Source organism: Crocodylus porosus, unplaced genomic scaffold, assembly GCF_001723895.1.
Source record: "Crocodylus porosus isolate Cpor-Errol unplaced genomic scaffold, CroPor_comp1, whole genome shotgun sequence".
NCBI lineage: Eukaryota > Metazoa > Chordata > Crocodylia > Crocodylidae > Crocodylus > Crocodylus porosus.
Window position 1 is genome coordinate 8,314,112 of NW_017728915.1, and position 15,063 is coordinate 8,329,174.

General features: G+C 42.4%; 1 protein-coding gene across 1 annotated transcript in view; it reads right to left on the reverse strand.

Annotated features, from left to right (window-relative positions):
• Window positions 1–4,851: 4,851 nt before the first annotated feature.
• The window catches only part of B3GNT9 (UDP-GlcNAc:betaGal beta-1,3-N-acetylglucosaminyltransferase 9), a 24,124-nt gene continuing 13,912 nt past the window's right edge, over window positions 4,852–15,063 (reverse strand). Inside the window, exon 2 of the mRNA XM_019535650.1 lies at window positions 4,852–8,034. Within this exon, the coding sequence (XP_019391195.1) occupies window positions 6,732–7,970 (1,239 nt within the window). The 5' untranslated portion in view covers window positions 7,971–8,034 and the 3' untranslated portion in view covers window positions 4,852–6,731. The remainder of the gene's footprint in view (window positions 8,035–15,063) is intronic.

Sequence of the window (15,063 nt, forward strand, 5' to 3'; positions counted from 1 at the left end):
GCAGTGCTACGTTGGATAGCACTACAGAAGAAAGAGACTTGGGGGTCATCATTGACCACAAGATGAACATGAGCCTGCAATGCAATGCTGTGCCTAGTAAAGCGACCAAAACGCTGGTTTGCATCCATAGATGCTTCTTAAGCAAATCCCGGGACATCATTCTCGCCTTGTACTCGGCCTTGGTGAGTCCACAGTTGGAGTACTGCATCCAGTTTTGGGCTCCACAATTCAAAAAGGACGTGGAGAAGCGTGAGAGAGTCCAGAGAAGAGCCATGCACATGATCAGAGTTCAGGAAAACAGACCTTACGACGACAGGCTGAGAGCCATGGGGCTCTTTAGCCTGGAAAAGTGCAGGCTCAGGGGTGAGCTGATGGCCACCTATAAGTTTATCGGGGTGACCACCAGTATCTGGGGTTCACCAGAGCGCCCCAAGGGATGATGAGGTCGAATGGTTATAAACCACTGCAAGACCGTTTCAGGCTGGAAATGAGGAAGAATTTCTTTACTGTCCGAGCCCCAAGGTCTGGAACAGCCTGCTATCGGAGGTGGTTCAAGCACCTACATTGAACACTTCCAAGTGTAAATTGGATGCTTATCTTGCTGGGATCCTATGACCCCAGCTGACTTCCTGCCCTTCGGGCGGGGGGCTGGACTCGATCTTCTGAGGTCCCTTCCAGCCATAATGTCTATGAAATCTATGAAATCCTTTCTCCAGTAGCATGCTGAGTTTTCTGGATGGCTTATAGCCATTCCCAGTGTTGCTGGCTACTTGTGGACTGCAATCATTTGAAGACAAAGTACCACTTTGTGTATAGATCTAATGCTGTTTAGGAGGTGGGGATGATACTAACCCTAGATAAAACTAAATCTTCCTCTCCTCACTCACCAAAAATTCCACTCAGATATCTTGGTACAACCATTCTATGTATAATCACCTTGGAAGCTACTTTAATGTGTGTACTTAAAATTCCAGTCTGCACCATAGGTTGTAATTGGTGGGCCAGTTTGGACAGTCTTGTTGCATGACTAATGCACACGAGAAACTTTAAAACAAAGCCAGTCTAAAAAACCGCAGGCCTGTGTAATGTTCAACCCATGCCACCAGGTAATCCAAGCAGAACCTGATACTGCTGAACTGCCAGCTCCCCTGCCTATAGCTTAATTTTAGGGTTTCTCTCTCCATCCTGCTCTCCCTCAGAAAAACTTGTGCTGATGTAGCTAAATAGATCTCCATAAGCTACCATGTGAATATGTTTAGACGGGTACTTAATTTAAGAATGATGTAAATAACTAAGCTAAATGTGTATGTGTGATAATTTTTTAAAGAGCATGTATTGGCAGTTTGCAGTGACATCATTAAATTGATTTGTGCCAAGCATACAGCTGTGTATGTCTGAACCTTCTGGGTTTTCTCGCCTCTCCTTTTGTTTGACAGTAGCTTTTCCTAAAGTCTTGTGCTATCTCTCACTTGCTTCCAAAGCTGCTGTTGACACAGCTGCTCTAAGCTACTTGTACCCCACTCTTTTGCAGATCTTTACTGTTAACAAGTCCATGTTACTCTCCAAATCTCTGGAGAGCTTCCTTGAGGAGAAGGGTAGGAATGATTGTCCTTTTCAGTGCCGGGTTGCCTAGCATAGAACCTGAATTTGCTTGGTTGTCCTACTGGGCTGATGGCTGACTTTTTATTGAAGGGGCTGGGCAAGAAACAGGAAGGGGCTGTTAGACAATGTCCATGAGTTGAATTTGAACAGGCTGCATTAGGAAGCTATGCTTGTGTGTTGTTTTCTGAAAGACTGTAGTGGAAGTGGTATCTATTTACCTTTATTGTTGGCTGCCTGAAACCTCTATAGCACCTTACTAGTGTCTGAGACTGAACTTTTGGGGGTGTTGGTTGTAGCTGTATTGGTCTAAGGACACAGGCAGACCAGGTTCTTTGAATAAATGTGATATATTTTATTAGACAAACTAAATAGCTAGAAAAATTGTTCTTTGCAAGCTTTCAGGTACAAACACCCTTCTTCAGGCAGAGGGAGTGTCTGCAGTTGTACTGTGTTCTGATAGGATAAGCCAGTATGCAGGAATGCAGGTCAGTGAAAATGCAAATGCCTGGCAATGAGGTATCAGGGTGAGAGACTACTGTCTCTCCCCTCTCTTACCCTCTAGGATTCCTCACTGGCACGCATTTGCATTTTCACTGACTTGTATTCCTGCATACTGGCTTTTAGCCCATCCAGGCAATAGAATACAACTGTAGATTCTTCCTCTGCCTGAAGAAGGGTGTTTGAAGCCAAAAGCTTGCAAAGAACAATTTCTCCAGCTTATTTAGTTGGTCTAATAAAAGATACTACATTTAACCTTGTCTGCCAGGAGACTCTTCTGTCTGTGTTGCATGCACCTTGCACAAAAAACGTAAGCAGCAGAAATGGTAAAAAGCAGGTCAGATGTTCAAGTTTTCCAGTTTTAGTCATCACAAGAAGTATGGTGGACTGGTCTCCAGAACTTTTATGCATCCACAACACCTGCAGTGCTTCTAAAAGTCATGTCATAACATTTTAGGGCTTTAAATTATTATTTTTTAAAATCAGATTGTCTTTTTAATATTCTCACGCTTCTTAACATTGCAGGTTAGCATGAATTCTCAAAACTTGCTTCTGTACCTTTTTTGATTTCAGTCTCCAGAGTTCACGTCCAGAACCTGCTTTAAAAGACATATTTTAAACTAGGATCTAGACATAAAACACATAATTCTAATACCTTGTTGCTTCAGAAAATTCCATTTTTCTTCTTTCTGGTAATCAGTCAGCCTGATCTAAAGCTGGGTCTTGGCATTCACCTTCAGTTAATGACTTGGGAGACAGAGGTGCTGAATGTGAAGTCCAATCCAACTCCTCATTAAACAAGCCTAGCCTGGCTGACTAGCATAGTCTGAAAAGGGTTGGATTGTGTGTGGATCCCTGAGTTTCAATAAGTACTGCATTAGCTTCATGTTTGCCTTTAGTCTTGAGGAAGTCTGCTTGCTTTACTTGCTACTGTTGGAACCCACATAGCACCTTTTCAGCATCTATCCTTCCTCACTGAGGGTTATTGTCATCTACAGAGCATCTACAGTGCATTGATTCAGTCCGCCAATGACAAACTCAAGTGGCTTTTAGCAAAACAGATGTATTTAATACCTGGTTTTCTGTGATGCAGCTTGGATTTTTTTTTCACATCTTGTTGCCATTTATGGGTTTTTTTGTTTGTTTTTTATGCATATCATTTTGCTTGGAAAAGGTAAAATGAAAAGTCGCTGTCTGGATCTCATGCATTTATTCTCCTGCAGTGTTTGTGTGTGTGTGGGAAGAAAAGAAAACCACACCTAGGGTACAATAAATCAATCTAGTATGCAACTGGTTTCAGTGAAAATGTGTAGTCAAATTGTCCAGTCTGGGGGCTTGAATGGAGTATCTTAACCTGCTTTTCAGCATTTGAAACATTTTCTTTCTTTTTTTTTAAATTACTGAGCACCTCTGAAAATTAAGCCCAATATAAACACCTAACTATGGACTGTAGCTATCTTATTTTAGACATAATAACGTGAAACTGTTGTTTTATGTTTATGTAACATATTTGTACTCAGTAGGTGTTTGTAAGACCCTCTGTTCTCTCTCCCCCTCTGGAAGCCTATAGGGCAGCATTCCATATTTCGTTTTACAAAGGGTCTTCCAATCTACTGGTGGTACATGCACCATGAAAGCAATTGATTCTCTTTGCTTGCTATGGAGACAGCCTTCCTGCTTCCAAAATTCGAATCCTGTCCTTTCCAAAGAAACTTCTACTGGTGCATTATTACTGCACATAGGCCTAGGGCCTTACAAAATGGTTCTCAAGCTTCATTCTACCCATTATTGTGCAGAGGGCTTCCAGGTAGCCTGCTAGGCAACACAGAGTGAGAGAGTAGCATTTTCAGAAAGAAAATAGCCCAGTGTTATCAAATGGACCTAGTGGGTGAGCTAGTAGAAGAGCCTTCCTCTAGGAAATGAGGGAATGGTGGTGCTATTTATTTCAGTGTGAACCTGCAGCTCAACACTGCCACTTTTAGAGGTAGATGGAAAGTTTTAATATTAGACAAAATGTGCAGAAAGTTTTGACAAATAATGATGGGTCCTGGTGCTTCCTGGGCAAAGAAATGAGGTATTCTGAAAACAAGGGCAACAGAGGTGAATAAATTGTGCCAGTTCTACTCCTAACTTTTGGGACATATGCTGATGTCCCAATGATAGCCTTTCTTTGTTCCAGGCAGTTTGGCTAATTCTCTTGTTGGGCTTACCCCTCTTTTTTACTTAGTGGAAAACCAAGACCCATTCTGTCAGGACTGGGTTAGTTGCTTCCTTCTGCAAAATCCTGTGCTCTGTCTCCACAACATGGGGGAGATAGTTACATTAAGAACAATGGATAATATGGCAGTCTTGACACTAATGCTGTGCTCTGAGTGTTGCAGCTATGGAAGCAATGTTCAGCGAAAAAGGAGCAAGAATTTGTCTGGCCTTGCAGCTCAGAATAACAAGCCATCATGATTATGGGTGGATCTGAGGACTTGTCTTCAGTTTAAGAAGACTCAACTGGATGTCATGAGGACAGGAGGATCTAAGTAGTTACATGATGAGAAGTTCTAAGGTATGTACAACTATTTTTTTCTTTCATTAGAATAACAAACCTCTTCCTTCATTAGAAAGGATATTCTGTGGTATCCAAGATAACTAATTTTCTTCTGCAGGTAGTTTTCTCTGTTCAAAAATATGTGTATCATTTTTTCTTACCTCTTCCCACCACCCATCTACCCATACATACAAACCAAATTAATCCCAATAATTGGATAAGCATGTTGCTTTTAATTACAATATAAATAATTTCCCAACTACCAGACTAATAACAACACTTTTCTGTACAGCTCATAAATACATACATAAGGCACATTTACTACAGGCCCTGAGTGGTGGTTTCTAACTGACAAGGCTATGACATATTTTCACCCTCTGCAGAACTACTGTATTTTTCAGCAATGTTTTTTTGTTTCTGGAAATCTATATGTGTATAAAATCTTATTCCCAGAAATTGCCAACCTATTATAGATCAGCTTATAGATCTTCAGTGTCTACTGTAGCTAGTATTTTTCCCTGAAAATATGTTGTCATAAGGCTAAATTTTAACCTGGAACACATTGCTGAGCATCTTTAATTGCAGTAGTGAATCAATGTCCTTAACAGCCTTTTTTCACTCTCTGCATAGTTAAAGTGGGGACTGAGCTTTGGCTATGGCTAAATAGAAAAATAAAGGCTGGAATTCTGTGGAATCCCACGTTTGAATTACAGTTGTCACCTAGGCTCTGATTTAGAATGTGCTTAAAGTTCTGTTGACTTGAAAGACTTGTGTAAGAGCTCTCCAAAATAAGGATGGGTTTAGCACATGCTTAAATGCCCTGCTCTCAGGACATTGTTGAGGGAAGAAGTTTCATAAAAATTGGGAAACAGTTTCAGCCAGCTGAATCCAGATCCATCATCTCCAAGATTAAAAGGCCTTTCTGACCCTTTTTAAGTGATTCATTTCCTGAATGTGATGTCCAAGGAAGGGTTTGTTTTAAGATTCACTGTTATTGGGGGGAAATGTTTTAAGTGGAAAAAAGTTCATTCAGTGTCAAATAAGCTGGTGATCTTCTGCGAAGTTTAAAATGTTTAAAAAACAGGACATAGGATACCATTTGATGACAGAGTTTGGGGGTGAGGTGGTTTTTGGAGAGGGGGGAGAGGGAGTTGGGTTTGTTCTTTTGTAATGAGTTTTGAAAGGCTCTTATTTTGAAACCTTTTTATCTGAATAATAAACTTGTGTCCTCAGCAATCTGAAAAGGCCCAGCTGCTTCTTATAGTTGACTGCTCTCAGTATAAAAATGCCTCAATCTATAAACTAGTGCGCTATACTGATACTTTTCCTTCCAATTCAAAGGAGGGAGAAAAAAAATGTGGTCCTCCTGGGAGTTCTGTATGTTGTTCCTCTTAACAAACAGAGGTCAAACATGGAGCTGCATTGCTGCATACTGGCTGAGGATCTGGTCTGCAAAGGTGAGCGAGAGAGAGTGAGAGAGACATTGCCACTTTCAAATGATTTTTAGCTTCCATTGAATATAAATCAAGCTTATCAGTTTGCTAGGAACCAACCCAATTTGAGTCCTGATTCAGCAGCAGTTTAACAGGTGTGTAATTTGTATACGTCACTATAAGCAATGAGATATCAATATGTTAAGATGGAGCAATTGAAAAACCTTGTCCTTGTCTTTAAGGCTCATTTCAACTCTGCCCCTTCCTAATTACCTGGGGATCTTGGGTCACTTACCTATATTCTGCTCTGCAAGTGACACCATCCTTAATTTCTTATTTGTCCCTTCTTTCTCCATGTTCCCCCTATAGGACTAGAGTCCTCTCTATAATAGAATCCATGAGGGGATTAAATGTTATTGCAGTTCTAATAAATCTAATTTTGTGATTATATGAATTACATTAGGGAGAAAATCCTACCATGTATAGTATGTACAAACCAGGAAATCTGACAGGCTTCTGCAAAAACTTGCTCTTGTGTACTTGAAAAGTGCTAAAATACTCTATTTCTAAACCAAGTTTATTATATTGAAGCCTTCCTTTGTTTCCTCCTTTCTTGAGCCTGGCTCACCATGTGCTTCTGTTATACTTTGTCTGTTTTATCAGGAAGTTGCAGCTTCTGTTACCATTTTAGTCTTCTTCTTCCATTGGAACGGCTTTTTCACTTGCTTCTTTTGGGTGCAGGAAAGCCGTGGGCTATGCAGCAAGTTCCACATAAGCCAGATCTCTGGTACTTTTAGACTGTGAACCACCATAAGATCTTTGTAAAAGCAGGGCTCAAATGTCTGTAAGTGTGGGGCAGCAGAGGGCTTCACGATGCCAAATGTCTTGAATCCTTCATGCAAAACAGGTTTGAGATTGATCCTCTGCAAGCACATGCCCAAAAAGACATCATCGATAGGAAAAAGCTCCACTTCTTTGCAAGCCTCAGAGAGCTTTTTCATGGTTTGGCTGGACAACAAGAATCCCCCTCCTCCTGCATAGGCTGGATACATGCCTAGCCCATACATTGTTTCCGGGATGTAATATTTACTCTTTCTCACACGGATGGGGTGTGCATTGTAAATTATGTCCCCAACAAAGAGGTCCTCTGTGGGGTCACGCCTCTCAAGGAAGTCAATGATGTTCTCCACATTCACAAAAACATCATTATCTCCCTTAAAAATAAAGTTCACATTTGAACAAAACTCATTGGCCCAGTTCAGGAAATTTAGCTCTTTTAAGGTCAAGTTGAAGAAGGTATCCATAAAGTCCCAGAGTAAGATGTCCCGGTAGGTCAGACTCTCTTGATGGATGAGGGTCTCCCATGTAGCCAGTGCTGTCTTATTCTTTGGTATTCCCAGAAGGAAAACTCGTTGAACCTGTGCCCCATGTACCAAACCTTCCCTGCCCCAGGTCTTACGGACAATTTCACGCCTGTCAAAGTCCTCAACCACTGATTTGATGGCAATAAGCAAAAAGGGACCTCCAGGCGTTCTTCTGCATTTTTTGGGCTGGTTAATGAGAAGTTTGAAGTTTCTTTTGTCCTTGTTGAGAAGATAGCTCTTGAAGTCAAAGGTAGAATAAGTCACTGGGGACACAGTGGTAGTTTGGGAATAATCATCCACCTCTGCCTTCTTTGTAATAATAATTCTGGGTCTGGCTACTATCACTTCTTCTTGAGAGTATCTCCCAGGGGCTTGGGGGTCTGGGAAGATTCTTTGTGTTGATGAAGGTTTCTTGTGAGCTTGTTCCTTGTTACCTGCTAAAGCTAAGTGCTCCAACTGAGAATAGAGTAAAGAGCAAAGTGCTATAACAAGGAAAAGGGTGCAAATTGCATCTCCTTTGAGCTGAACTTTCATTGTTTCCAGAATGTTACTAGGAATGTTAAAAGTTGTTTTTGAGCTGCCTTACAGCTATATCCATCTGCAAATAAACACATGGAGCATCAGTAAAAAACAGCATTTGGTTAAATAATTAAGTAACCCCCATAAAACTCCTTGGAGAAAGAGCTATACAGCAAACTGGGGGCAGATTAAGGATTTGAACTCAGGAGGACCTGGCTTTCCAGCCCTGCTCTCTGGCAATTTGGATCATGTTGCTCTTTAAGTATGAGATACTCAACTCTTAAACTCCTTCTACAAATCTCAAAAAATATCGTGTTTCTGGTGCCTAGAAAACCAAAGTGTAAAACTGTGCACAAGCCCATTCTTAAAATAATGACCTGATAATGCTAGGTGATCTCCTTCTAATTCTTTAGTGCTTTTCATGTCTTCAAAAGTAAGAGGTGGCTGAAGGCTGAACATTAAATGGCCAAGCGGATATGTGCACATAGTTTTGAGAGGACCCATAAATGAAGAACTAAATAAGGCTATGGTGGGGGTTGTGTGCATGTGGAGTCATAGTTATATTGGGGTTACCATACATCTGGGTTTTCCCAGACATCTCCTCTCTTTGGGTCCTCTGATCTCCGCTTGGGCAGTTTTTTAAAATATGATCAAATGTCTGGGATTTTGCTCTGCTCCACTGATAGGACTTGGGGAAGGGCAATTGGAGGCAGGGTCACCACATGGATCTGTGGCTGGCATGCAGCCAGGCAGGGTGGTGGGAACAGCCTCAGCATCTGGATGCAGGTAAGTCTGCGGGGGTGGAGGGTTGGAGGGCCAGAGCTTGGGGACTGTCTGGGTGGGGGAGGTGGAGGGGATGGGTGTCTGAGGGGGGGACAGGTGCCTGCCAGTGCTGGGAGGTGATGTCTAGGCACTTGGGCTGCGGCAGGGTACAGGGGCAGGGGAAGGTACCTGCCCTTCCAGCAAGGGAAAGAGCTGGGGGGGGGCCTTTTGCAGGCAGTGGAGAGCTGTGTGGCCAAGCTAGTGGTACCAGGGGCTGGTGCCCATGTTTACAGGGGCAGCGCACCCAGGAAATGCTGCCTGACGGGGGGAAGCGGGGGGTCATAGCCTGGCCTCCTGGTGCTCTACAGGAGCCACAGCCTGGGGCAGGGATCCCCTCCTCCTCCTCCCTGCAGCTTGTGCTGCAACCAGACTTGATCTGCTGTCACCTGCAGGAGCTGGAGCCACTGCAGCTGCTGCATTCTGGCCTGGTTGGGATAGGGGCAGCTGGAGGCTCCCTCTGTCAGGGCTGGGGGGTGCTGTGGTGGGGAAAGAGGGGCAGAGGGGAAATGGAGGGCTGTGGGGCAGGAGCATGGAGCTGTGGTGGGGAAAGAGAGGCACAGGGGAGATGCAGGGTTGTGGGCCAGGAGCATGGAGCACTGACAGCAGCAGGGGGCTGCGGGTTGGGAGTGAGGGGCATTAGCTTGGCCCCGGGGGAGTGGGGAACTGGTTTGGGAGTGAGAGGTCTGCGGGTCAAGAGTGAGGGGCAGCAGCAGGGACGGGGATTGCAGGTTGGGAGTGAGGGGCACTGGCAGGGCCAGGGGTTTGCGGGTTGGAAGTGAGGTGTCCCCCTTGTTGGTATCCTCTTTTTTGGAACTGGAAATATGGTAACCCTAGTTGTATGCAGAATCTAACTTTTGTGTGCCCATGATAGTAATTGCACATTTACTTTGAGTCCAGTGGGTGTGCTTCTGAAAATGCACATTTAGCTCAGATGCTTTCTTTATCATTTAATTAATGGGTGGAGGGTTTTAATAGTTATTTTTTATAATGCCTAATGGTCATACTGTTGTTTTAGAAATTAGAGAGCTGCCAAAATCAGTAAGACGAGTGGCCCATTTTCCCTTTGTCCAATCACTGATACCTCTTAAATAAAAGAATCCCACTTACATTCAGAGACAGTTGTGCAGTGTTGTTTAAAGATTAGTGAAACCTGATTTTTTTTGTAAAATAAAAGGTTTGACTGCCCACTTACACTTTCCCCAGAAGTCTTCTGTCCAGATCAACTAGTTTTTCAGCTGCAAAAGAAAAATTATAGCGTTCCGAGGAGGACGCAGAAAACAGGATCTAAATATAATCCAGAGGGAAAATACTGATCATGTGTCTATTGCTGGAACAGGGACAGATTGTTAATCACCACAGTACATGTAGCTACATTGTTTCCCACAATAGCTAAGTAATAAGTGGTACAGAAGTGACCTGCCAGTGACAGTCATTCCAATCACCCTTAGAAGAGATTGGTTCCCTTTCTCCCTAGGGAAGTATGCATCTCTTTATTTAAACCCTACGTAAACAGCGGAGGTTGGAAACAGAATACTAGAAGCATCAACACCAAAGCTAGTTTTTTAAAAGGTCTGTCCAAGGAAAGCATGTGGTAAAACTTCATCTAATTACATTTCTTATTGTTGCCATTGACTACATTCAGTGACCAAGATTTTCAAGTCCTTAATTCTGCTGTACATTGATTTCTATTTGGATGCTTTTCTTTCCCTTATTTCTATAGTTTGTAGCTTCTTATTTACATTATTTCCTATCAACTTTCCCTTACCAATTTCTAATATTATTTGTATTGCTGCTTTCTCTTCTCTTAGCCAGTTGAGCTATAAATCAGTATAGCCTTCATTCTCAGTTATGGGATGATATTTCTGGCATCTTGTAAAATGTTCTTAAACAATTTCCAATTACCATTCACATATTTCTGTCTAAATTCTTCTAACAGCTGATCTGTCTCAGTTGTTTTCAGCTTTGTGACACCAGCCCTTCTAAGGCACTAAATGTCATATGTCTTAGTTTGTATTTTAGTGTGTTTGCACACCCCTTTGCACCTAAGCAATTTGATCCATTTTCTTTTATCTTTAAAAAAGAGGTGCTTTTTGTAATCTAGATGTGCTTTTCATAATTTAAAAAGGTTTGGGGACCAAGATGCTGAAACTGAGGCAGTAGGAATGATCCATGTCAGTTTTCACCTATTTTGAAACAGTTAAGTCACATATGGAAAGATGAGACAGAAGACTACATTTTTCATTTAGCTATTATATCTTTTTTTACAAATAACAATATTTTCCTTTCTGCATCTACTTCTTGCCTGCAAAACATGATCAGTATGGAATCTACCCAGCAAGAAGATGAGAAATTAGGGAATTGTTATTACTGATCTTGGTGGTTATGGTCATGTTTGGTCCTGGGGCCCCTTTACCCTAGCAACTGTATCAGCCTTGCTTGAAAGTTAATAGACTGAGAAAGAAGTGGAAGTATTTCCAGATCCAGGCAATTTTGTTCCATGTTACAATGGGTCTGGTCTTTCAAAATACAGTACTGAGCAAACCTTGTGAGAGGCCTCTGATTTCAGATTGAGGATGCTCAGCCTCTTATAGGATTGATCCCTCTATTAGAAAATCCGGCGTATGCAGGGATGTTCATTGCTTATTCCAGATTAATCTTAATCCATTAGTGGTTTTCCATAAAATCATGTCTCCATTCCCATTTTAAATGTGATCTCTTTTCTTTTATACCAGCGTCTGATCTTATTTCAGCTATCAGACTCCAGACACTAATTAGGGACTTGGATTAAAAACCTATCCCTTTACTACTTGTTATTTTATGGGTTAGGATTTGGAATGAAATGCATATGTGTCATGAAGCTCACAATTTCCATGATTTACAGAATTATCCTGCCAATGTTTGGAGTCTGGCAATTGATTTCTTGTGGAGAAGCCAAAAAACCCTGGATTGTTACATGTATCGGCTGAATGCCCAATCCCTCTTCTGTGTTTTCATTTATTGAAAGAAAAGCATCTAAAATGCAGAAATTTAATACTGAAATAAGTGTTTTAATGTTGAATGTGCACTTTATATTAAAAAGCTATTTCTAACCCAGGTCCCATATTGAATTCTATGGCTCCTGATGACAATACTGGTTATTTCCCCCTTATACAGCTATGAGCCAAGAGTCACTTTTTTGGCATTTGTCAGTGCAGAAGAGCTCTGTAGGTCTTGTTACTAAATTCAGACAACAATGAAGGTGATGACTCCTGCAGATCCCTTATATCTTCTAGAGCTGAAAGATTACTCATCTCCATTCGGCATCAGAGAAGCCTGCTATGGTATCAAAGCCAACAGAAGATACTATGCACCAAATGAGAGTACTCAGATCAACTGTGCATTCTCCAGTGAGCACGTCTGCATAAAGAGTATGGTTACAGGTAGTCACGGATCTATGTTGTAGCTGTGTTGGTTTGAGAAAAAAAAGATAAACAAAGCTCTTAGGTCAGGGGTGATATCTTTTATTAGACCAACTAAATAGTAGCAAAAAAAAAATCTTTTCTTTGCAAGCTTTCAGGCACATACACCCTTTTTCAGGCTGAGGAGAAATCAAAGATTGAAAAAGTCCTCCTAGGTAGAAAAGAAACTTCATTTTGCACAGGGGAGATAGAGAGTGGATACCCCTGGGTATCTCAGAGTCCTTTTGTGAAAGTGTTGCTCTGTGATGGCAGATTAGGCTGGCTTCTTTTCTGGAGGTATCTGATGTCAGAGTCAGACAGGAAGGTGAAAAATCCTTCTTTCTTGTGGTTAGGAATGAAGTTTACTTTTCCAAATGGCTAAAATACAATATTTCTACTTCCCCTTTGCAAAATGAAGTTTCTTTTCTACCTAGGAGGACTTTTACAATCTTTGATTTCTCCTCAGCCTGAAGAAGGGTGTGTGTGCCTGAATGCTTGCAAAGAAAGGAATTTTTTTTGCTACTATTTGGTTGGTCTAATAAAAGATATTGCCTCTGACCTCAGAGCTTTGCTTACAGGTAATATCCATCTGATGTATGGCTTGGACGATTTGTGGCCTCCCTCTGCATGTGACTGATGACTTCTAGTTGATGATATGAAATGGTTGCATCATCGGATAGCTATATGCTGTCAGGCCTGTGCTGTGTGTTCTTTTGATGACTAGAGATAAAGGAAATGGTAATTTAAGATAATTTAAGGATAAAGGAAAGTCATTAACTTTAATGACTGTACTTTAATTGCTGAGAAGTAGGTGTTTGAGCAAAGAAGCCAAATTAATTAAGTTTGTCTACAAGGAGCCCGAGTTTGGAGAATTAAAAATTCCTCAGTAGCTGAACAGAAAACAGGTGTTAATGGTAGGACTTCTGAATGGGGGTAGAGGGAGAGACTGTGGAGGACAGGCAGAAACAACTTTGGGCCTGAGAGAAGAAAAGAATGACATGATTGCTGGAGAGGAAGGGGCTTCTTTTTAATTGCAAGATTAGCCATAGTGAGAAGAGGAGGAGCCTGGACAGAGGTAGAGATTACTTTATTTAGAGAGGGAACTGTAAATTGCAGGGAGGTCCGAAACATCCCAATGAATTCTCCAGAGTAGTGAGGAAACTGAGGGAGGAATCTGCATTCATATTTTGTGTTATTACAAACCAGGTCTGCTACCATTACAACAGTAGATGGTTCTACCTGCAGCTGTCAGCCCCGAGAGCTGGGCAGCAGGAAATAGCCAAGTAACCTCTATGGTGCCAATAGCTTCAGGCAGAGGAGCAGCCTAGAGGAGAGTACTAGTCCTTACCCCTAGTGGAGGAAATGCCACCAAAAGGCAGATGGCATGGCAGAGTGGACTGGGCACTCCTGACTTGGTTGGCAACCAGACTAGGAATGCACCAATCTAGGAGTGCAGCCTCAAAAGGCAGACTGACTGAAGTTCTTCGTACTAGCAGCTCCTGCAGCCAAGCTGGCTCCAAATATACTGGCTTCTGCTTCCACCAGTCAGTACAATAACTGCAATATCCACCATTACTTGCTGATGAACAGATACCAGATACCATTTTGTATGGAGCCATATGGTTTTGTGCCTAAGTAAAGAGGAACTGTGATTACTTTGGTAGAGCATTTTGGGAGTCTGTCTACTTCATCTTATCACATGCCCCTGAAGATTTCAGCTGTAAACTCAAGGCACTCTGAGGCTCTGGGAAAGGTTGTGCATAACGTACCAAGAACATACAGGTTCAGTACTGGGCTTGGGAAAATAGGAATTTCTCTTTTTGTCTCCTGTGACAAGGCATTTAGCAGAATTGGTAGATTTGTTGGAATCTGACAGGGCTGCGCTGTGAGCACTTCTGGTATGGTCTCAAACTTGCAACTTCTATAGGCTGTCAACTATGAGCCTTAGCACCAGTGCCAACCCAGCCCAGCCGATAAGAATAAGGCAACAGGACAATGAAGTCCCATCCTTGTGAAGGGATTAAAGATTCAGCCTGTATCCTGGAAGTAGACAAGAGAGAGCCAGTGCTGCAGCCTACACAGATCAAGGGAAGCTAAAGAGGACATGAACCTAGTGTGGTGGGAGCCAAGTCCAGAAGAGTGAACGCTACCTGACTTGTTAAATGTTTGAGATGATGGCTCAGTCTTCCTTCTGTGCTTTCATTTATTACAGGGAAAGACTAAAACACAGCTATTTAATGCAGAAGAGTTTAGTAATGAGTATAATCTTCTAATTTAATATAAATGTTATCCCTGGATCTATACTGAATATTATGGACCCGCATGTCAACACTGGGTATTTCTTCCTTGCATAGTAACCATCATGCCCTCAGTTATTAGCCATATGTCAGATCTTTTTTGGTTTTGCCAATGTGGGAAAGGCATGCCAGGTCCTGCTGAAGTCAGCCACCAAGGCTGCCTATATATGTGCTTGGAGGTGTTCATTTTTTTTGTTGCATCACATTTTGAGGCAACTTTTGAGGTTTCAGAGTTTGCTTATATTCCCCACCTCATTGAAATCAAAACCTTTAGGCAAAAAATTTCTGCCAGAGTGTCTCTGTGGTTGGCTTCTTGCCCTGGTGCTGAACACACGGCCTGCCAGGCTGAATGTTCAGCACCAGGGCTCCAGTGCCATAACTAAGGGATGGGGGGGAACTCCCACTGGCCCCACTCACTCCGTCAGCCCCCCCCAATCCCTGCCCTGCCCAGCCTTATCCCTCACCTGCCCTCCGAGGCCCCCATCACTTCCCTGCCTGGCCCCTCTACCCACCAGCCCCGCCCCAACCACCCTGATCACTTCCCTGCCCAGC